The 24,067-nt window shown below is 41.1% G+C and overlaps 1 protein-coding gene and 1 long non-coding RNA gene across 5 annotated transcripts; one reads left to right on the forward strand and one right to left on the reverse strand.

Moving 5' to 3' along the window:
* The first annotated feature begins 14 nt into the window (after positions 1–14).
* On the forward strand, positions 15–16,765 carry LOC131748740 (uncharacterized). 3 transcript variants are annotated; one of them, XR_010838707.1, is made up of 7 exons: positions 83–291; positions 9,559–9,607; positions 11,832–11,945; positions 12,624–12,707; positions 12,846–13,090; positions 13,275–13,734; positions 15,078–16,765. It is a non-coding gene; the product is annotated as an uncharacterized lncRNA (long non-coding RNA). The 3 variants fall into 3 exon arrangements; XR_010838706.1 differs by having other exon boundaries at positions 15–291; positions 12,846–13,734; XR_010838708.1 differs by lacking the exon at positions 9,559–9,607 and having other exon boundaries at positions 12,846–13,734.
* On the reverse strand, positions 14,989–22,646 carry LOC131748731 (protein Abitram-like). Of its 2 annotated transcripts, XM_059051014.2 has the most exons (6): positions 22,430–22,646; positions 20,941–20,992; positions 20,210–20,335; positions 17,984–18,064; positions 17,835–17,904; positions 17,609–17,746 (listed from the first exon to the last, which is right to left on the reverse strand). In XM_059051014.2, the coding sequence occupies exons 1-6, from the start codon at positions 22,524–22,526 to the stop codon at positions 17,609–17,611; spliced, it is 564 nt and encodes a 187-aa protein (XP_058906997.1). In that variant the 5' UTR covers positions 22,527–22,646. The 2 variants fall into 2 exon arrangements, 1 of the variants encoding a protein (XP_058906997.1); XR_010838705.1 differs by lacking the exons at positions 17,609–17,746; positions 17,835–17,904; positions 20,210–20,335 and adding an exon at positions 14,989–15,114 and having other exon boundaries at positions 17,984–18,051; positions 22,430–22,463.
* Positions 22,647–24,067: the final 1,421 nt, after the last annotated feature.

Genomic DNA, 24,067 nt, shown 5'->3' on the forward strand with positions numbered 1-24,067 from the left:
AGCCCTGCTTTGACGTCAGACCCCAAAGCTCAGTAAGTGGCACCGGTGGGTGGAGCCTGCGGAGCCTGGGGAGCAGCGCGCGTGCGCATAGCGCGTGTCGTGGGACACACGCCTGAAAGACACCTTCCTCCTTGGCAAGCGGGAAGAAGAATACAGGTCCCCAGTGGGCGGGGTTTGCAGCAACTGAGGTCGCCATGGCTACCGAGCCCGTGACCCCTGAGGCCGCCTTGGCTGCGGAGCCCGCGGTGCCCTCGCTTGTGGATAGTTACTTCACTCTCTGGTACGAAGCTGGTAAGTGGAGAATAATGTCAGTCTCCTCTAGGCCCAATTTGTCTGACAGTATAGGAAGTATGATGACAGATCATAAGCCACAGGCGCCCTCCCCAGCGCTTCCTCCCCATGTCAGAAGGACCTGGATCTCTCTGTTCCCCTGTAGGCCAAGGGAATGGCATTTGCAAAGACATGGAAAACAGCAGGATGCATGCTGGGTAGGGCGAGGGCAGTGGGAGTTCACGAGGGTCGGTTGCTTGCCGGAAGATGGTAGACTAAGGTGAGATCCCCGAGGGAGGCAGGAGCTGGATTGCAATCTCCATGAGTGCCTAAAGGGATTTTAGGGGCTCAGTCCTCCAAGAAGAGGCGATACATAAACTGATTTAAATGGTAGCAGTCTAAACTAAGGTAGAGGAATAGGGATGGAGAGAAGAGTGTGGGTTAGGGTAGAGGCATTTTGAAAGCAGAATCTAACAATTTTACTTAAAGGAAGTCGCTGGTATTACACATTTGCCACTTAGAAGTAGGTTTTCTGTTGTACTGGGAAAAGCAGTCTACGAACAAGTATTTACTCATAGCATCACTCCTGACTTGGCAACATTGGAGAGCATGTTAAAATGTCATGGGAGCTCACCCATTTCTTGAGAAATAGAAATAAAATATATCACTTCCAAACTACTAGAGGGAATAAGGTACTAAAGAACACTCAGTCCATCCAACAGAGACTAAAATCAGTGTAGTGCAAAACAGAAAAAGAGAATAATACATGAGAAGTGTAGGGGAAAATATCACAATAAATAGGAAGCAGAAATGAGGTGACAGAAACAACTGCAAATTACAGATTACTAGGAAAAATTCAAAATGGAGCCATATGATCTTTCAAATAGCACTATCTAAATCATAAGGGCATGGAAGGGTCAAAAGTATATCGTTGTGAACATTTTTTAAATGCTTATATCAGTTCTTAAATGATTAAAAAGAGGGATTCAGGGCTAATGAGTGTGATTATAATTCTGAAGACTCAAAATATACATATGCCAAAAATTCACTGAATTTGACAAATTCACAGAGTGGGAAATTTTAGTGTCTCTCTCAGTAACTGATTGATTAAGAAAACAATAACTGTGAGCAATGATATGGAAGATTTGAAGAACCCTATTAAATTCTTGATCTAATGGGTAGGTACAGAATACTAGGTCCAAAGATTAGAGAATATATATTCTTTGGAAGCACAATTGGAACATTTAGAAAAGCCGATCATACACTAGGCCACAAATATGTCAGCAATTTTCAAAAAAGATTTGTGAAAGTGGAAACCACACTCTCTGAACACAATGTAATTAATTTAAAATATAATGACCCAAGAAAACAGAAACAAACCACTTAGGGCGGGAACGTTTAAAAATACGACCTGAATCAAGTGATACATATGACCAACAAGTGATAAATTGTAATTATTAATCTTAATAGAAATTAGGAAATACTGCAACCAAATGGTAATGAAAATAGCACCTACAAAATCTTGTGGAATACAACCAAATGGTAGTTTGAGGGACATTCATAACACCAAATGCTTGTATTAGAAAAGCAGAAAGACCACAGATTAATGAGCTAAGCAACAAAAATATGAAATTAGAATGAGAAGAACAGAATAAATGCAAGAAAGTGGAAGGAAGGTGCCGAGGACCAGCCCCAGCTGAACAGGTTTCACCCAAAGGGGAGACGGAGTCGGCGTGGACAGATCACAAGACACCTCAGAGGATGCAAGGATCTGACAAATTTAATATCATGATTCCAAAGCATTTATACTGTAAAATAATCTCATTTTCAATCTTAACAACTTCATTCCCATGCCAAAAGGTCCCTTACATAAACCAAAAAACAAAAGTAGTTTACATCAGCAGGTTAAACAAGTTAAGTAATTTTCTTGTTGTCTCCATTCTCTTTCGTCTCTTGTGTACATTCACATCTAGGTCAGGAACTCTGTCTGCGGTTTCCTCATTCTTCTCAGAAGATTAAGGTATTTTTGTACCTGCACATTCTGCTCAATCAAGCCATAAACTTAAACATGTTAAAAACAATAATACAACATTTCATCCACAGATTTTCTAACCCTATCATTATAATCAAAACAATGTACATCATTATTTATACTTCTAGGAGGCCATGGGGGCGGACATTGTACCGTAAACTTATTGAATATACCCACTGTTGCACAAAACTTCCTCGTCACCATAGCCAGGTATTTCCCAAGATATTTACAACTCTCCTGGGGAGCTTCTGTTAAGCTTCTGACAGCTTTATTTTTGACATATCATTTCTTATATAGGATTTTCTAAACAATAGCATCAGCACTTTCTATGTAACTCCTGTTTTTGACTCATTACCTCATTTCTACACCTACACACAGAAACATTAGCAAGCATTGTTCCGTCTTAAGATCTTTTCGCGCAAACAGGATGTTTAGGTCTAGAAAGCTAATTATTCTTTTCTACTTCAGCTAACATCATATATTGGCCAGTATTCTCAGTACCTTGTTCAAAACACATTGTGCGAAAATACAATTCTATTTTCTACGTAAGGCAATCAATTTTAACTTTCATAGTTACATATAATTCATTCGTAAAATATTTACAGTAAAGTCCTTCCGCTTCTCTCTTTTTCCTCCAATATACCGGAAAGGGGGCATGCCACATAATCCACCATTTGGGGGCATCCTGTACATAATACCCCACTATTTGCTTCCCTTCTATATCCCTTATTCCTTCTATGGGCCATAACTCATCTAATTCTTCCTTTAAACTTCTACTCCTTAATTGAAACACTCCTTTGTTGCCTGACCAAGGGACTTTTTTCCAAAGTAAATTATTTACAGTAGGTATAGCTACTGTTGTGGTTACAGGGGTTGCTGTGGTCTCGTACCGAGGGGGATTTGCTTTGTAATACTTCCATCTTCTTGGCCTAAACCCTCCAGAAACCCCCTCAGTTTTTAGCAAGAATTTTCCTAGAATCAGAAGAGATGCTTTCCGCCGCCCACCAGGAGAGGAGCTTTGCTTCCTCATGCCATAACTTCTCGCCGAGCTTTGCTCAGGCAATAGTTGGCAATGCTGGACGGCTTCCGGCAGGAAGGAACATTTATCAAAGTTAAATAAAGAGAAAAGAAGAAAAAAATCCATAAAGAAGTTCAAGCAAACCAAACGCTTGTTTTTAGGAAATGCAAAATTAATGGATAAATGTATACCAATGGTTACTGAGAGAGAGAGGGACACAAGTAAAAGATATTAGGAATGAGAAAAGAAGTAATCATTCGGATACAGTAGATATTTATGTAAGTAGTATATCACTTAATTTGAATTACTTAATTTTAAACCAGATGAAATAAATAATTTTCTCAACCTACCAAAATTAAATCAAATAGAAATAGACTGATCATTTCTATAATAAAAGTATAATCCATCATCAATATGGAATGCGGGGCTTCCCTGCTGGCATGCTGGTTGAGAGTCCGCCTGCCGACGCTGGGGACACGGGTTCGTGTCCTGGTCCTGGACGATCCCACCAGCGTCCGCTGAATCTGTGCATCAGGAGCCTGTGCTCTGCAACGGGAGAGGCCAAAACAGTGAGAGGGCCTCGTACCACAAAAAATAAATAAATAAATACGGAATGCTAAAACTAAAATTGAGAAGCCCTTCAAAACTTTTCCATGGTCTCAAATATTACCATTAAATTTCATGTCTGTACGATCAACCCCATGTGGGACTGACAATTTATCTACTTATTAATTCATATCAGGCCAGCCCATACAGTTGGGAACCTCATCCCCAATTTTAGATTGTACTGTTTTTACAGGCTGATAGCGTTAATTACTTGAAAGCCCTTATGTGATACTTCCAGCTTTATCACACACATATAAGCAAATCTCCAAAAACACTCACATAAACAGCCTTTACATGATCTGCAACCTGGAGAATTGGTTTTCTGAAATAAGTGTCAGAAAAATCTGGCCTTGAGGGTAGGTTAAAAGAAAATGACTTACCAGGTACTCTTAACAACTAACATCAATAAAACTCCAGAGTGTTGATCCTTGAGTGGTTCCTCATCACATCCCCATCTCTACTGGATATGTACTCCATCTGAAGACCTTAAACTGAGGATTCATAGCAGTCTTCTAGGTGACACTGACTTCAGAAGTGGACAGATTCCTCCCAAGGTGACAGAATGAGATTAAATTTTTGATTCTCTAAGACCTTTTTCTCCTCCTTTACTCTACTATTAATATTGTCTATCACTACACTGTGATGTCTTCTAGCACATTACAGTGACCTTCATTATCCTTATTGTGTTTTTTACTCCTGTGATCTCCTTCTACCACTTAAGGAAAAACATCTGACATTCCCAATCAGACCCTGCAGACAAAAGACACAAATGCTGCTCCTTTAAACACTCTTCAAGGCAGATTTCTTTTTGAAGGCCCCTTCTGATTTGTCAGTTTCCCTTACAGCATTAATCCCAACCTCCAGACTTTGAAAACTGGACACTGACCTCCTGCTTAGGTCATTACAATCCTATAAGCAAGTCCTACTCAAACAGGAGTAGGCTCCAATATTGGGGCCATCCTGGCCCTGAGAGTCAAATTTGCTCATGGTATTCCGTTTGTTCATGATAGTCAGCCTGCTTTGTGCAACTGGTTAACTCTGCTAAATACAGTTTGTTTGCCTTGAGGAACACAAAATTGGCTTTCTCTTGCTGTGATAAATGATACTTATACTCCTGATATATTCTGTGCCACACTAGGGTACTCTTTCTTACATAACATCTTGTAAAACACCCATATGGCATATGCTAACTTATCTTGTGTGTTCAGGATAATTGTTAGAGACTTTCAGATATGTAAAACTGCACATTCCAGCAGATCCTGTTCTCCTGGGGTGGCTGGGTGGGGGAGGGGATTATCCAGTAACAGTCAAACCAATTTCTTTTTAAAAATCTCCCAGGAAGAGTAACTGGCTCCCTCTTCACATATGCTTTGTGACCTGCTATCCTCACATTAGAGAAAATAATAACTAGCAAGGATGGCCCCAAACTTGTCTTTGATTCTGACAAAAGTCATGTGGCTATCAGAAGTGAACGCAGCTGGATTCATTGCCTGTTTTTTATAATCTAGGCCCTTAACTTCAAGACTTGTTTCAAGGATTAATAATCATTGTTTTTTGTATGATTACTTGTTTTGCAGTTGGCCAGAGCATCCTGTCCAGAGCATTAAATGCTATTGCACATCAGAGCATTCAATGATGCATTCTACAACGAAAGGCAGGGGAGAGATCAACCCATTTCCAACTAAAGACTACATTCTCTAAATAAATTCCTCACCAGCAAAATCAGAGCAATGGTGGAAGTGTAGATAACATGGATTAAGGTCTTGTGGCCAAAGGGGGGTACTACAAACGTCTCTTGACATCCAGGCTAGGGTATGTGATTTTCCCAGTAGACATTAAAAAATCTCACGGAATGCCAACTTCAGATGAGATCATGAGATCTCTTCACTCTGAGGTCATGATAAAGTGAGGCACAACAAAGGCCGCTTCATAATATTTTCTTTCTTAGCACAGACAAAAGCAAGATCACTGTACAAATCACCATATGTCCCTCTCCTAGCTAATATGAGTGACAGCTACTTGGGGGGGTTTGTTTTTTATTTTTTGCTTTGTTTCTTTGTTTGTTTTCACCAATTGCAGCTTTACCTTCACTGTAATCTACTCTCTCTCTACAAGAGGTTTATGAAGATACTCAGTCATAGGAATACCTGTCTTCCGGACAGTATCCAGTCCAGAACAAAACTCTGCTTCCTTAAGACCTCGCCCGAATCACCAAAAACAAGTCCGAATGATTTAATATCCCTTTTCTATCACCCTCTTACTTATAGGGCCTACAGTTCCTCCTTCTGTGTGTTCTCATTCACTGCTAGGAAAAGGAAACCCAGCCTGTGCAACTAAAAATGTGTTCCTGGTGGTCCTTAGGTGGGAGGCGTTGATATATTGCATCATGTTAAGCTTGATGACAAAGCAAAACGAAGAATCAGATATGTTTACTACAATAACCCCACATGCTAATATTTGTAACATAACTCTCAGTTCACAAAGAAATTTATTTTGTGTCCTTTCCACCGGCAATTACCAGGCCTCAGGACTCAGAAGAGGGCTGGCATACTGGTGGAGATATTAAGAAGATGAACAGTAAAAAAAGAAATCAAACATAAAATATATTGAAAATAGATTTTCATGATAGTGGAATGGGAGAAGTAAGGAAAAGGTTGAGTTTTGGATAATGAGTTTGAGATGATGGTCTGACTACCACGTCACATGCTCATGTACCTGGACCCCATGCTCTGCAACGGGAGAAGCCACAGCAATGAGAAGGATACACACTACAATGAGGAGTGGCGCCCACTCGCCACAACTAAGGAAAAGCCCGCATGCACCAACGAAGACCCAATGCAGCCAAAAATAAAAATAAATGAATAAATAAATTTTTTTAAAAGGAGACTTTGCAGGAATTCTACACCTGCACGAGCCTCAGCAGGCACACTGTAGACCCCCTGCCTCGCCTTCACTCAGGTCTGCGTGTTCCCTCCTGGCGCACTCTCAGCAGTGATGTCACATGCTCAAAACAGTGACATGTGACTCATGGTATCCTGCACAGATGACATTACCATGCTTTACCAACCAAAGCAAAAACACAATGTTCCTGGTCATTTCCCCTAGAAGACTCATAAGTTGGTATCTTAGATGTTAACATGATCTGAATAGATGAGGATAAGGGAGGCATGGGGAAGCACTATAATTTGTCAGCTTCACAACCACTAGTTCTGAAGGTGATCACATTTCTTCTAAGAAATACCTATTACAGTACATTCAAGTATTTATGGGAGGCTAATTCTCAGTTGCTTTTCTTTTTATGGCTTGTAAAATGCTTTCATATCTACCCGCTCATCTAACCTTCAAACCATTCCAGTGAAGTATACAGGGGAGTATTATCCCCGTTTATAACTGAGGAAATCAAGACCCAGTAAGATGATGAGCTGATTTCCAGCCTCCTTCTCAGCTCCAAACGCACCCTTCCTGTACACTGCTCATGATGCTGGGACTGAGGGCCAGAGAAAACACCCCTCCTCTGACAGCTGTTATGCTCCAACAATAGCAGACACCAGAGGGACAGGGCAAGGCTGGATAGAGGAAGGAGAAGGAATTTGTTCCCTCGTTCGCTTGCTTTCACTCAACAGTAGCTCTCTGTACCCCGGAGCAGCTGTTTGTTCCAGTGTCTCTATTTCTATACACTTAGAACCAGTCTCATCCTGCCCCCTCGGAAATACCAGCCCCAGCTGGCTGCCACCCCCTTCTCAGAGGTTCAAGAACCAGCTCTGCAGGGGCCTCACCGCCAAGCTTCTAAATTCTAAGAATCCCAAACTCTTCCTTTTGTTCCTTCAGCCTTAGGGGTACAGGCGGCTGCCCACAGTTTCAATCTCAGTGTTCCTTCTCTGTGTTCCCTTTCTGCCTTTTCAGTCCTCTAGTACTTGGTTAACCAGTTCCATATGTTAAATTCTCTCTGATAAATTAATAGCTGTAGCTTTTTGTTTTCCTTAATGGACGCTGACTGATAAACCAGGCTTTCTTTTTGCGGTATGCGGGCCTCTCACTGTTGTGGCCTCTCCCGTTGCGGAGCACAGGCTCGGGACGCGCAGGCCTAGCGGCCATGGCTCACGGGCTTAGTTGCTCCGCGGCATGTGGGATCTTCCCGGAACAGGGCACGAACCCGTGTCTCCTGCATCGGCAGGCGGATTCTCAACCACTGCGCCACCAGGGAAGCCCCTAAACCAGGCTTTCTGAATCAAAATCAAAACTCTGAAAAATACACCTGAGGTGTAAAAGACTGAGCAGATATACACAAAAATAGATGACATTATATTAGAATTCTTGATGGGAATGGATAATGGAATAACGGTAATAGATAACACCTTGTGCCAATTTGGCAAGTCGTGGTTATATGATTGTGGTAAAATCCCAAGCTGGCTTTGCTTTCTACCCACCCTCTCAGTATACCTGTTTTTTTCCAAACAATGTTTCTCTTTTCCCTTAAGACGATGGTTTACCAGCCTCATCTAATTGCTTCTTTCTGAGACTCGTGTTAGTTTTCACTGTATCCAGTTTTGTAGTTTTCCTGGGCAATTTTTTTTTTTTTCCTGGGCAATTTTATAGCTTTTCTTCAGGCTATTGTTTAAGGTTGTCTTAACAATTTATATAATGTCTTTATCATTTATATGCAGTTACTCATATTTCTTTATAATTTATATATTTTAGATTTTCTAGTGCATTATAGTTTTAAAATATTTCACACTTACCAGTGCCTTATAGTTTTTAAAGTGGTTTCTGCTTTGTAATTTCATTTGAAGTTTATCTGAGAATAAGAATATTTTGTTCACGCCTCATAGCTATTAAGGGGCCGAACTTCATTCTTCTTAGTAGTTGTCAAAGTGATATTCCCTAATCTTCTGATGAGAGTGGTAGCACAAATATTATTACGATTATTTTATAGACTCAGAATTGAAACTTAACTGACAAGCCTCATCAAAAACAACTGAATTCCTGCAACAGTTGAAATTAGAATAAAAAGTGACAATTTCCTGATTTTTAGTCACATCTTTTTTCCATTGTAGAACAAAGCCCTTTTAGTTAAGACATATTATCAGATCTTATATCTTTAACTTATGAAGCAACATTTAAAAGTGTAAAAAGGAAAAATAAAACTTAAATGTAACTTGTCAGTTTTAAGTTTCTTACATTATAAAATGAACATATATAATGTTTACCTGAAATTTTTTGAAGTGCCTTAAGAAGTAATAGTTAAATAGTAAACTTGCTTTAAGAATACTCAAGGACTTCCCTGGTGGCGCATTGGTTGAGAGTCCGCCTGACGATGCAGGGGACACGGGTTCATGCCCCGGTCCGGGAAGATCCCACGTGCCGCGGAGCGGCTGGGCCCGTGAGCCATGGCCGCTGGGCCTGCGCGTCCGGAGCCTGTGCTCCACAACGGGAGAGGCCACAACAGTGAGAGGCCTGCATACTACCAAAAAAAAAAAAAAAAAAAGAATACTCAAAATATTTTTAGTCTATTCAATATTATTCTTCAAAACTTGGGATATGTTAATGCATGAAATGCTCTAAAACTTTAATATAAAATCAATTTCCAGGCAATACTGTTTTCTTACCTCGTTAATAATTCATTTTATTTCAGGGGAGAGAGGCCACTAAAAACTTCGCAGGATTTAATTCATCAACTAGAGGTAGATTTTATTTCCATTTCATGCTAATACTGTAGCAAAAGAGTTGGGCTAAAAGTTGGTACTAGCTAGTTTTCTAAATGATTTACTGTAATTGTATGTTTACCTGTGTACACAACACATGTATACTACAGATGGTGGTAGAAAAGAAGAGGACTTGCAGTAGCAATTTTTGGAGCTTTCTGGTTATCTTATTGGAAATAAAACCTTAAAGAGTATAGGGATAAAGTAGAATGGGCTTTGATAGTCACTAGCTACAATATTAAGTTTCAGGTTTTCCCAAGTAGGTGCAAATACCCTATCAGCAAATGAGCATCTCTTATACTGCCCAGAATGCGAGGAAAGCTTTTTGGCTTCTTCATTATTGAATTGGATGAATGATATTGATTAAATGACATAACACATAAGGAAGCATCTGTCATAGGGTTGATACCACTACAAGTTCTCAGTACGTGTTACTTTCCGTTTCTTTTTCCATATTTCTGATGATTTAGGGCATCCAGGGAGAGACACATGTACTGACATTCACCCTTCTGCCCTACATGTCTCATGAAACTCCACATAGGCCTAGCTCTAATTCTCCTCACTTACCTGGAGGTTCAGATTGATAGGTGGATTACAAGAGTCCTTTCTTACTTCCCCTAACTCTCATGTTACTCTGTTTGCCTCTCTAGAACCAAAGGCATTCTTGCATTTGAACTTTGAAATTTCTAACAGTTTATCAACTTTATGTATTTTCCTTTGTCATTCCCATGTGCTTTCACCTGAGCCTCTTCAGGAAAGGGATTTCAGCTTGAGAGGATGATTGTCAACAGAGTCAGAAGAATTATAGAAAATGCTTCATGTGGAATTTTCTGTAAAGTTGACTATAAGTGAGTTTTTCCCTTTTTTAAAAAGTGGAATAGGGGCTTCCCTGGTGGCGCAGCGGTTAAGAATCTGCCTGCCAATGCAGGACACATGGGTTCGAGCCCTGGTCCGGGAAGGTCTCACATGCCGTGGAGCAACTAAGCCCGTGCGCCACAACTACTGAGCCTACGCTCTAGAGCCCGCCGGCCACAACTACTGAGCCCGTGTGCCACAACTGCTGAAGCCGGTGCACCTACAGCCCGTGCTCCACAACAAGAGAAGCCACCGCAATGAGAAGCCTACATTGTTTTCCCTTTTAAACGATAGGAAAGGATGCGAAGGACTATTTGACCTTGAGATCAGGTTATCCAATTATAGCAAGGCTGTTGGAAAGGGAATTAAATTTAACCCTGAAATTATTGCCTCCTTCTTCTTCATATGTTTTATCTAATTTATTACCAAGATCTATTATTTTTCTTCACAAATCACTCTCAGATTTGCCCTGTTCTTTTCATTCTTCCAGCTGCCACCTAAAGCTCAGTCTTCACTTCCCTGGTATCTCTCACCCTAAAACATTCTGTGTACCATTTAAAAATAATCATCCCGAATATTCTAAAGCATTTTTCAGTATTCTTTCCCATCATCCTCTTCTCCTCACTAAATTGTACAATGTATGGTGAATAGTGAAAGAATAATCCCCTCAAATGGCTGGTTGAAGAATGTGTATAGGTGACAAACTCTATCTTGCTGTGCTGGAAGCAGGAACGTTCAAACGCTTTTGACCTCATCTAACCCTTTTGACCCCATGTTCCAAGATTCAGCACCCTCTTATAATTGGGGATATTATGAGATGAGCTTCGGATCCATCGAAAAGCCCAGGCATAATTTTTATGGCTAAGCATCAAATGTCTTGCGATCCTGCATGGTAATTGGAGGTGTCCTTGTGTAGGAGAGCCACTGCAGGGACTGATTCAGCACCAAGTCTGGGAAAACTGCTTCTGAATACAGTTAAACTCTTGTGTTTTCAGGGATATAACAAACACCACAGAAGTTCCATGACAGACCTTTTATGTTTAGGTTTTATTTTTTACATTCGGTATGAAACTTATCCATGTGTGTATTTCTTACCAACTATCTAGACGACATACACCTAGCATAGTGATGTTTTTCCTTTCTACCCGGTTTTTGCTGAAGAGGTTTTGAAGCTTGCTGCAAGTGTGCAAGTTTTCTCAAAACAGGTAATGCACGTATCCCTCCCTGGTGCTGGTGGTGATGTCGTAAATACACACTTTAAGGGTATATTATTAAGGTATAAAGGTACTTAAGATTTAAATGATGGAATGTCATTGAAGTTGTTTTAACTTCCTTATTTACATTTCAGCTGAAAGATGATGATAAGCTTATACTGCTCCTCGAAATGAACAAGCTTGCTCTTCTATGCCACCAGCTCCAGACAGTAACTAAGACACCTTTGCAGAATCAAGTGTTTCTAAAGGTAAAAGGGAGGATGGGACATTCAGGAAAGCACTTGAGAAACTTTCACTTCTTTTTTTTTTTATTAGGTTAGCTTCCAGCTCCGTTTTCTTCAAAGAAAGCGTTAATACCCACAAAAGAACAATTTATTTCCTTTTTTCCTGCCTTGACTGCAAGAGCCATTTATCATCTGCAGTTACAACTGACCCCAGGAAGCAGTAGGTTCACCAAATAAATTAGCTTTGGGGACATGATTAATACCACAGCATGGAGCAGCTACCCTTAAATCCCAACATCATCACCTGACTAACTAGGGAACAGACCCCTCAGACTGAAGGGCTTCTATTCTTTGTTTTAGGGAGTCTGAGTACAAAAATGTAGAGTGCAAGGAATTGCAAAGAAGGGGCTTCACTGCCATTATTTGGTGCACTTTGAGAAGCCCCTAAGCCGTTTGAAATAGAACAGGTTGATTTTCCATCCATTCTTCCTGGGGTTCCATGAAATTGGCTTAAGACTTGGGCAAGAGTCCCTGCTCCTGAGTTCTGGGACCTTAGGTCATCAAGTCAGCTCAGATACCTTAATCTATATACAATTTGAGATCCCTTAGAAGAAATTTTTACCATTTCAAACTAAGTAAATGATAAAGTCTTTTGAAGGCCTCCTTCTAAGAATGTGATTTGCTTCCTTTCTGTCAGTATAGGTTGATCAGAGTATTACAAAGACAAGAGGCATAATGGCTATTTTCATCCAACTTCTCTCATTTTGCTATGAACTGCTGAAGAAGGTAAGATAATTTGTCTATCTTAAACTCACATTTAACAAACAGGGCTAAAGGAAAATGCAGAAGAAAATAGATACTATTTAATTTTGTAATTTTTATTTTAAGAGTAAAGCAGAAACCAATTGTCTTAATTCTTTCCAGCTTCAAGTGGAAAACCACCGATGGATCTCAGTTACAAATAAAGATTCTGTGGATGGTAAAACTTGAGAAGCTCTTGCAGTCAGATCTCTGCAACACCATGTGGCAAAGCTGACATTTTTAGAAAGCAAAGGATCCTGTATATTTCAGAACTACAACAATTTTGGAAAGAAAACAAACTGAAATCTTGCTTTATTTTCTGATCATGAAACGGATTGTGAAGCTTTCTGACAACTATAAATGCCATGGTAGTTGCTCTATTTCTAATTGCAGTGTGATTTTAAATGGGACATTGCCATGAATAGTGTTCGTTAAAAGGCAAACCAAATATCCTTACTGCCTTCATGACAATTTGATCCAAAGAAGCTATTTGGAAAATATGCTCACCTTTGGCACATTTGACCCTAACTTGCTATGTTTTTCAACTTTAAGCTTATCATCTGGGACACTGATTTGCAGCAGAAGAAACACAGTAGTCTGGGTGATGCAGGGTTTTCCTTAAACCTGTGGACCCTTCTTCAATCCCTCTGTCCACTGAGTGTGACTGGGCCTCTGCTGTCCCCTCTGTCACAGATCATCCATGCCAGGAGCACACGTGTGCTCTCTAGTAAGGGTTTCACAGAGCACAGGAAATCTGTTGTGATGCATGTCCCTCCCCCACCCAAAAACAGGGTCATGGAGCTGACTCCACGGAATCCTGGAGGAACTCACTAGGAGATGGTTTTAGTTCTTGTTCTAGCATAGCTGGCCTGTCCGCCCTGGATATTGGCTGGAATCCTAAGCCTATCTTACTGGCTTGACGAGCAGTTTTTGTACGTCTCAGTAGTAACTGATGGAACAGAAGATAGAAGACAGAGAACAATTGAACTAAGCTCTTCAAAATAATTTCTGAGTAAGTATAACTATGTGCCTTTGGAATATTCATTAAACCAACGACTTTAGTCTTTTTAATTTTAGGGTTTAAAGCTTTTGTTTTTGTGGGGTGGGTTTTGATTGAAGGATCTGGTTATAAGTTCTGTCCTTATGATATAGTATAGTTAACTTGGTTTTGGGGGGCTTGTATCCCGATGCTTTGAAATGTATTTTGAAATCGAACGGGATGTGTCTGTTGCCAAATGGCAGTAGTTCTATAAGCTCGTCTGATCATCATTATCTGGGTCAGCCATCACAGTCAATATTCACAAGATCCTGAAGAACCACAGTGCTACCAATTAGCTAGTCAATATTTTATTGAAGGAAACTTGAAATTACTGTAGGCCTTGGAGAGAAAATGGGATGCACTCTGCTTGGTTATGACCTTTGTAAAATATTTCTTTATAAAAATCATCAAACATGATTTTTATTCCCTGAAACCAAAATATCCTTTTCAATTACAATGGAAATAATGGGAGAATGATGTGAGGTAATGCTATATGTAAAATAGATATATAATTATTTTACTATCTTTAGTATTTTTGTTTTATGACACCTTTGGGAACCATTTGTGCTACCTGAAATGGGGATTTGCTGGTTTGTGCTTACACTTTCAGCTCACAGCACTATCAGAGTAGATGATTCTATAGTTACTACCTGTATCATGTCTAGTGGGTATACTTAGGGGAGGAGAGTTAGGGTTTAAAGAAGTTTCCTTGTGAGTCAAAGATAATTTAAAAATTTTTTTTACAAAATATTTTGCAAACCTCAAATGAGAATATTCTCTTATTTAAATGCAAGTAGGGGTGGGGAAGGGATAACTTTTGACTTGAACAGCAAAAGATGATGGAGAACTCAAAGAATTTAAACTGAAGGATAATGGTTTTACTTAAAAACAGAAATGTTGGGCTTCCCTGGTGGCGCAGTGGTTGAGAGTCGCCTGCCGATTAAGGGGACTCGGGTTCGTGCCACGGTCCGGCAAGACCCCACATGCTTTAGAGTCACTAGGCCTGTGAGCCATGGCTGCTGAGCCTGCGAGTCCAGAGCCTGCGCGTTGGGAGCCTGGGCTCCGCAGCGGGGGAGGCCACAACAGTGAAAGGCCCGCGTACCGCAAGAAAAAAAGAACCAGAGAAGTGTGTATATGTGTGTATATGTTGCAGCCCTGAAGGAAAAAATAACAATTTTAAAAGAAGTCCTTTTATTTGAAATTCAAAGTAAAGAAATACACAATCTTAAACCATGAATTCATAGTTTTTTGTTTATTGTTTAAATGATGTGAAAGCTTTTGTTCTGTTCAAAAGCATCTGTGTCTTTGAATTCCAGGAACTTTTCAGGAACTTCTTCGCTGGTTACCCTGTAACTAGAGTGTGAGACTGAGTGACCCCAAATGCACATGTTACTTCATACCGCATTATAATATTGATACTTCCATGTTAGCAAAGCCCCTTTCAAAGCCTTTTCACGTGTCCCTCATTAAGAAGCCAGTGTTGGCATTTTTTACAGAACTAAAACAAAGAATTTCACAATTTGTATGGAAACACAAAAGACCCCGAAGAGCCAAAGCAATCTTGAGAACGAAAAATGGAGCTGGAGGAATCAGGCTCCCTGACTTCAGACTATACTACAAGGCCACAGTAATCAAGACAGTATGGTACTGACACAAAAACAGAAATATAGATCAATGGTACAGGATAGAAAGCCCAGAGATAAACCCACACACATATGGTCACCTTATCTTTGATAAAGGAGGGAAGGAAACACAGTGGAGAAAAGACAGCCTCTTCAATAAGTGGTGCTGGGAAAACTGGACAGCTACCTGTAGAAGTAGGAAATTAGAACACTCCCTAACACCATACACAAAAATAAATTCAAAATGGATTAAAGACCTATATGTAAGGCCAGACACTATCAAACTCTTAGAGGAAAACATAGACAGAACACTCTATGACATCAACCACAGCAAGATCCTTTTTGACCCCTCTCCTAGAGACATGGAAATAAAAACAAAACTAAACAAATGGGATCTAATGAAACTTAAAAGCTTTTGCACAGCAAAGGATACCATAAACAAGACCAAAAGACAACCCTCAGAATGGGAGAAAATATTTGCAAATGAAGCAACTGACAAAGGATTAATATCCAAAATTTATAAGCAACTCATGTAGCTCAATAACAAAAAAAACAAACAACCCAATCCAAAAATGGGCAGAAGAACTCAACAGACATTTCTCCAAAGAAGATATACAGATTGCCAACAAACACATGAAAGAATGCTCAACATCATTAATCATTAGAGAAATGCAAATCAAAACTACAATGAGATATCATCTCACACCGGTCAGATTGGCCATCATCAAAAACTGTAGAAACAATAAATGCTGGAGAGGATGTGGAGAAAAGGGAACACTCTTGCACTGTTGGTGGGAATGTAAAATGATACAGCCACTATGGAGAACAGTATGAAGGTTCCTTAAAAAACTACAAATAGAACTACCATATGACCCAGCAATCCCACTACTGGGCATATACCCTGAAAAAACCATTAATTCAAAGAGTCATGTACCAAAATGTTTATTGCAGCTCTATTTACGATAGCCAGGACATGGAAGCATCCTAAGTGTCCATCAACAGATGAATGGATAAGGAAGATGTGGCACATATATACAATGGAATATTACTCAGCCATAAAAAGAAATGAAACTGAGTTATTTGTAATGAGGTGGATAGACCTGGAGTCTGTCATACAGAGTGAAGTAAGTCAGAAGGATAAAAACAAATACCGTATGCTAACACATATATATGGAACCAAAAAAAAAAATGTCATGAAGAGATTAGTGGTAGGATGGGAATAAAACACAGACCTACTAGATCCTGGACTTGAGGATATGGGGAGGGGGAAGGGTAAGCTGTGACGATGTGAGAGAGTGGCAGGGACATATACACACTACCAAAATTAGATAGCTAGTGGGAAGCTGCAGCATAGCACAGGGAGTTCACCTCTGTGCTTTGTGACCACCTAGAGGGGTGGGATAGGGAGGGTGGGAGGGAGGGTGACACAAGAGGGAAGAGTTATGGGAATATATGTATATGTATAATGGATTCACTTTGTTGTAAAGGAGAAACTAACACATTATTGTAAAACAGTTATACTCAAGATGTTAAAAATAAATAAATAAATAAAAAATTAAAAAATTTAAAAAAATTAAAAAAGAAGCCAGTGTTACAGTGCTACATTGCTCAGAGTTGAAGGCCAACCCATAGATTTGGAGAAGGTACACTCTACACCCTGCCTCTTCCTGGCAACCTGAGGGGGGCAGTTGGGGCAAAAGGGGTGGGACCAGACGTTTGCGTCGTGTCACACTGAAGCAGACTGGGGAAGAAAGGCCAGTTGCTTTTCAACTTCAAAGTGACAGAAAATTGAGGCAAAATCAATAACCATGATATAATATTCAAACAGAATTACATCAAAACCTAGTATTTACTAACGGGTTACAGGACGATGGGTAAACTATTTTTACTTTTCTGTCTTTTCAAATTTTCCTCACACTGCTTTGTTTGTTGGTTTTTAATCAGAAAAATGCCTCTCACTTGCCAGTTGTTAGAAAGCGAAAAGCAAAAGAAGAACAGAGTGAGTACATGGGCAGGCAGATCTGGGAGGTCCAAGACAAAATAGAATCAAGGCTTGTTATGCAAGACAAAGGAGGAAAACTAGGTCAGGTTTTAAGATCAGGTCTCCCTGCGCATAGCCCGGTGTGAAGTGAAGGACGCTTCAGCGCCTCTGGTTCTTCCTTAGTGCACTGACTCATAGGCCAGGTAAGGATAAGAATGCCAATGTTTTTACTCAATCTTAATCCTCATGAGGTAGCTGCTGTGGCATTGATGCTTTTCAGCACGACTTCTTCATACTGTTTTTGTGTCAGTAACCCTTCTGTTATGCTTTTACTTTCTTCAAACTTCAGCAACACAACTGGAGTGTAGCCTTCGATGGATGGCTAGAAGGTAAATACTTAATACTGTCAAACGGTAAAAAATCATATAAAAAGTATGTGGATGGGATCTTACTTCCCCAGACCCTTTTACCTTCTCTTGAAGAATAGATGGCTTATGGAGAATGCTTTCATTCACTTCCATCAACTGTCCTCTAACACAGCTATTTAAAGATAAAATTGCTTTGAAGAAAAATATTACCTTCTTTATTTCCCCAAAATTATGGTTAAAAAGTAACTCACCTAGACATGGTGTATTCTTCTCCATCAGAGCAGTAAATCTTACACAGAGGTGCAAGTTCTGTTAGAAACTGTGCCCCCGATAATAAAAGGGAAGAAAAAATTAATTGATGTACATTTTCACTTTTCTTTGTGAGGCAGCCCTCAGGGTTACAATAGGTTATATTCCTGGAATTAGTGTTTTAAATGAAAATGACTTAAGTATTTAAGTCATCCACATTCATTTATTCAAATATTTAAATACTAAATGCCTCTACGGTCTGGGCACCACCCTAGGCTCTAGGGGAAAAAGCAGACTAAGACAAATGTGATAATAGGTAGTTTAGTTACATATTAAGAATATATTTTATCTTAACTTATTACACGTTATATTTAACTGTAAATGAGAAAGCTGCACATAGCCAAGTGTATAGATTTCAAATGGGTAGGAAAATTAATACCAATAAGCAGTAATATTAAATTCAACATTATAGAGAATGACAGCAATATTGTACAAAGTTAGTTTCATTAAGATTCCTACCTTATTTTTATATTAGAACGTAATAAAGAAAGGAACTTTTTTATTAGGCCAATCACTAAGACTTTCTGAAGAAGGGATATTTTTCTAATTTAAAAACTGCAATTTGAGGAATATTTGCAAAACAGAAAAGATTTAAGTAGCAGATAAGAGTAACTTACCCATTATCCTATAACCCACTAGCAAATACTACATTTTGACATATGTCTGTTTGAATGTTGTGGCACGGTTATAGTTTCATGTACGCCACCGTTTGGATATATCTGGGGAGGTTCTAACAAATATCTACTGAGTCGGCCAAAGAGGTCCTTCAGGTTTTTTCCTAACATGAAAAACCTGAACGAACTTTTTGCCCAAGCCAATACAAGGAGGTTCATGGGAAATGGATGCAAGCATGTCTGATGAGTTGCTCTTTTTTCCCAGGAATTTTTACTGCAGTGAACATCTGCGGTCAGGATGCTGTTCTTTATGGCCTCTTTCCCACTCACCCCATTATTAGACAGCATTCAGGTGTTACTGCATGCACTTCACTCCTCTGCCTGTGGGTACTTTGTTTCAAAATACTAGTCAGTGTGACTCCCCACTTTTGGGAGGAGGGGCTGGGGACTTGTCCCAGATGGTTTGTCTACCACTGGCTCTGTGTCAGAAAGAAGTGTTTTAACCCCTTTTTGTCACCTCCCATGGGAGAATAAATGATGGGCAGTGCTGAGACGTGATCAAAGCTTATCTACTGTGGGCTCCATATGCAGGTCCCTCTCTGTTCCTCAGAAGTAACAACAGTGTTACTATTTCTGACAAAGATGTATCACAGGAACATCACAAGCACTAACTGTTTTACTTGCAATTGGTAGACTTTTAAGAATGGTCCATGCTTTTTAAAGTCCACTTGCTTCTTGAGTGAGGAAAAATCAATAATTATAAGGCAGGTTATTAGAGGCCTTCAGGACTACAAAGGGGAGTATAAACAAGGGTCTTCCAGAACAATGAGGGTAATTAGCAGAAAGTCTTAGTATGAACTCAGTAAATGAAGGACCTAAATCACCAACTGAAACTTTGCCATCCAGGGGGGTTTGTCAGGATAGTTTTGTATGGTATTGAGTTGTCATTGGTGTGATACCCTCCTTTAAGAATAAAATGTCCATCCTGGCTAGAGTTGTAGAGGGCAGAGGTAACATTTTCTGTAACTAAACACTACGTGGAGTTAGAGGGTATAGCTAGATGTGTATTAAATTGGCAATGATTTAGGAATGGGAAAACATACAAAGCAAATACTGTATATTTTCTCAGATTGATTTGTTTTTTCACTACCTCAGGACATTTTTTACTTTTAAGTTCACATGTGAAAATATACAATAAAGAAGTATTGATCACCTACATTTTATAGAATTCTAAATACTGGCTTAACACAACTAGAAAGTACTAAATATCTTGTTATATTGGTATTAGAGTTGTTCTTTCAAAGGCCCAGCTTCCCCCTCCTTCATCCTCCAGATGATAGGGATGGTGGCCCAGAAGCTAATATGACAACATACCTTCTGAAATACCTCATTTCCTTGGCCTGAGAATTTCTTTAGAGTTTAAGTCATCTTAAAATCATCTCTAACCACCAGGGAAGTATGCTGAGCATACATTATTGGGTTCTAAGACTGGCTGGCTCTATCATTATTATGATAATAGAGGATTTAAGTAGAGAAATACAGGAACATACACACTTAAATTTCCCAGAGACTTTGTTCTGAAATCTGCTACAGTTGGTACTGATTTGATAGGAAATGCTTTTAACTGCTTTCCCACTTTGAAGAACTAGATGGGATCCTGACAGTGTGATGACACATATTCTACGAGGAGCAAAAATTGATCCTGTATTATTGCTTGGTATGATTCTTCCTCCTATAACACCATATTCCTATTGGCACAAGAATAGCTGAGCTGACATTTGTTTAGTCAGCCTATCATTTCCCCCCATTTTCCTCTGGCTACTATTGTAGCTTAACTGAAGAAAAGAATGCAGTAATAAAAATGGAGAAAATGGGACTGAATTTCCTTCCCCAAAAGGGAAGAGTACCAGAGGTGTTTAGACAGCATGGAGGAGGAAGAGAGAAAAGTAAGGCATGCCGGTATGTAAAGGATACCATCTGTGCTTCTACCCGAGCCCTCTCCATGGGCTTGGGCCATTCAGTGGTTAGGCACAGGCTGGTTATTTAAGGTAGCAGCCGACTGAGGGTGTGGACCTCCATTTGGAGGTTGGGGTAATCAAGTTTATTTGTTTAGCGTAGGCACTGAAATACTCATTCTTGTCAACAAAACTCCTACTATAAATAATACCATCTCAGTACAGTGGAAGATCATCGTTTAATGAATATTTATTCAATACAGGACCGTACCAGGCTACAATGCCAGAAAAATATTGTTTTTGATAATTTAAAATTCCCAATTTGCTTACCGGTTAGAGTGTTGTAGTACACAATGGTCCTCACAGGGTTTTCCTTTGACATCTAGAAGAAATGAATAAGTCTGATGGCTGGTGAGTCAATATTTACTACCACTGTCTAGTACTTTCTTTGGTTCATAGAGGTAGTTAATTATGAAGGCTGGACACATACATCACTGGTATCCCTTCATTACTCAAAGAGATATACGTAAAGGCTTACTGTAAAGTATTTAAAGATATCAGGTCCAGATGGAATAATTCATTCAATGTTAAAATGATGATTAACTCTTTGTGCCACCTTTTTTTATCCTCACTTTAAAATGAGTACAATCATTATTTAGAAAAAAAGTGATTAGTAATGTATTCTTTTTGTTGTTTTGTTTTAAACTTTATTTATTTATTTTTGGCTGTGTTGGGTCTTCGTTTCTGTGTGAGGGCTTTCTCTAGTTGTGGCAAGCGGTGGCCACTCTTCATTGCGGCGTGCGGGCCTCTCAGTATCGTGGCCTCTCTTCTTGCGGAGCACAGACTCCAGACGCGCAGGCTCAGTAGTTGTGGCTCACGGGCCTAGTTGCTCTGCGGCATGTGGGATATTCCCAGACCAGGGCTCAAACCCATGTCCCCTGCATTAGCAGGCACATTCTCAACCACTGCGCCACCAGGGAAGCCCAGTAATGTATTCTTTATTTAATTTAGTAGCATGTTTTTTTGGTCTATTTTAGAGAGACGAACTCATACTGGTTCGCCCAGGATTGTCCTGATCTTAGCGCTGAAAGTAATGGATTCTGGAAAACACCTCAATCCAGGGTAAATCGGACGGTTGGTTACACTAAGTCTGGCTAATAAAACGTATGCTATTGTAAAATATTTCAATATTGTAAAAGATGAGTACACCTATTACCCCTAAATGAATGGGAAAAAGTTGGGTTAGAGGAGGGTCCCCAACGATGCTTTCATCACTGTTATTTGCTGGGTACACAAAGCTGTACAACAGGATACCTACTTCTAAGTGGCAAATGTGTAATACCAGCGACTTCCTTTAAGTAAAACTGTGAGATTCTGCTTTCTAAATGCCTCTACTCTAACCCACCCTCTTCTCTCCATCCCTATGCCTCTACCTCAGTTTAGACGGCTACCATTTAAATCAGTTTATGTATCGCATCTTCCTGGAGGACGGAGCCCCTCAAATCCCTTTAGACACTCATGGAGATTGCAATCCATCTCCTGACTCCCTCGGGGATCTCACCTTAGTCTACATCTTCCCGGAAGCAACCCACCCTCGTGAACTCGCACTGCGCTCGCCCTACCAAGCATGCACCCTGCTGTTTTCCACGTCTTTGCAAATGCCATTCCCTTGGCCTACAGGGGAACAGAGAGCTCCAGGTCCTTCTGACGTGGGGAGGAAGCGCTGGGGAGGGTGCCTGTGGCTTATGATCTGTCATCATACTCCCTATACTGTCAGACAAATTGGGCCTAGAGGAGACTGACATTACTGTCCACTTACCAGCTTCGTACCAGCGAGTGAAGTAACTATCCACAAGCGAGGGCACCGCGGGCTCCGCAGCCAAGGCGGGCTCAGGGGTCTCGGGCTCCGTAGCCATGGCGACCTCAGGTGCTGCAAACCCCGCCCCCTGGGGACCTGTACTCTTCCTCCCCTTGCCACGGAAGAAGGTGTCTTTCAGGCGTGTAGCCCGGGACACGCGAGGTGCGCACGCGCGCTGCTCCCCAGACTCCGCAGGCTCCACCCACTGGTGCCACTTACTGAGCTTTGCGGTCTGACGTCGAAGCGCGGCTCAAACACAATAGGCTAGTCAGTAGGAGGTAGGAATAGCGGGCAGCGGCCAGCGCCGCTCCTCCCAAATCTTTGCGGGGTGAAGAAGCAGGCAGGTTGCGGCCCCTCGGCCTCTCGGCGTCACTCCTGCGCCGCTCGGCGCGTGTCGGGGTATCTTCGCTTTCGAGTACATCTTTCGCCGCTCGCCCCTCCGCCCGGCTTCAGCCACTACCGGAGGGGGTCGAGCGGCTCGGCGGCTCGGAGACCCAGTGCGCGTCGCGAGAGCTCAGACAGAAGCAGCGGACTGGGAGAGGCCCGTGCACAGACCATGGCGGACGCAGCACTGTTTGGGGGTCCTCAGAACGCGGCGTAGGTGAGCGTTCGAGCGACCTAGCTGGGGTGGAAACGGGCCCTGTCCGCCAGAGGGTGTCCTGATGAAGGGGACCCTCTAGCGCCCAACCGCTGCCGGCTGCCGGGCTGGGAGTGAAGTGCGTTCTGACCACCTCTGCCCTCCTTGAGTCCTCTTTCTGCAGACTTGCCGCCTGCTGCACCCGCGGCCATCAATGGGCTCAGCGCGGCGCGGCAGGAGGGGGAATGACATGCTGCTCCCCCAGCTGCACACTTACCCAGTCTCCGGATTCCTTGCTGTTGTGGACAATACCGCCGAACCAAGTAATGCACCAATTAAAGTGCAACAATGCATGATAGAAGGTGACAGTAGTAGAGAGAAGTTCAGGTACTGTGCTGCGAGTCCCTTCTCGCACCTGCAGCTTTTCCTTGGAGATGTTGTCCCTGTGCATTTCCATGTAACGTGGTATCCTATGTGGCCCTCTCCCCCGTTAAGCTGTGACCTCTGAGGAGGCAGTAACTGTCAGTCATCTCTTCTCCAGACTAGCACTTAGCAAGTGCTCAGTCGGTATTTGATGTAGGCCACAAACCAGATCGTAGCATTACATAGTATGTAAAGGATTCAAACCGTACACTGACAGGCAGGGCAGTAGCCAGTGAATAATTTACTGTGAAAGTGTGGGCAAAAGGGAAGCAGACACACAGATTCAGCTTGCAGGACAGAGAAAGTAGGAATGCCATGTCCCCAGAGGGGAAAGTAGTTTGGTAGAGAATAGCAAATACTTCATTTAACAGGTTGCATTTGATGTGTTTTTGAGAAGTCCTTGTGGTAACAGCAGGAGGTTGAGAATGGGTGTTTAGTGTTCAGTTTAGGGAGGGTCAGGGCTAGACGTTTAGATCTACTAAGCATATTAGTGATCTGTTTGGTACTTGTGGTCATGGGCATGATAATTAGGCAAGAGGTGGATGGTTGAAGGAGCAGGGGAAGAAAATAGAGGAGTTGCAGAAATTTCAGAGAGGATC

The sequence above is a fragment of the Kogia breviceps genome, chromosome X, assembly GCF_026419965.1.
Source record: "Kogia breviceps isolate mKogBre1 chromosome X, mKogBre1 haplotype 1, whole genome shotgun sequence".
NCBI lineage: Eukaryota > Metazoa > Chordata > Mammalia > Artiodactyla > Physeteridae > Kogia > Kogia breviceps.

Excerpts from the sequence above, each read along its gene's own strand:
- LOC131748731 (XM_059051014.2), bottom strand. The coding sequence starts at position 22,526 with ATGGCTACGGAGCCCGAGACCCCTGAGCCCGCCTTGGCTGCGGAGCCC. Across the intron at positions 18,065-20,209 it reads AAAGTCTCTGGGAAATTTAA|ATCGGGGGCACAGTTTCTAA; the intron begins GTGTGTATGTTC and ends TTCCCTTTTATT. Across the intron at positions 17,905-17,983 it reads GAAGAATACACCATGTCTAG|CTGTGTTAGAGGACAGTTGA; the intron begins GTGAGTTACTTT and ends ATCTTTAAATAG.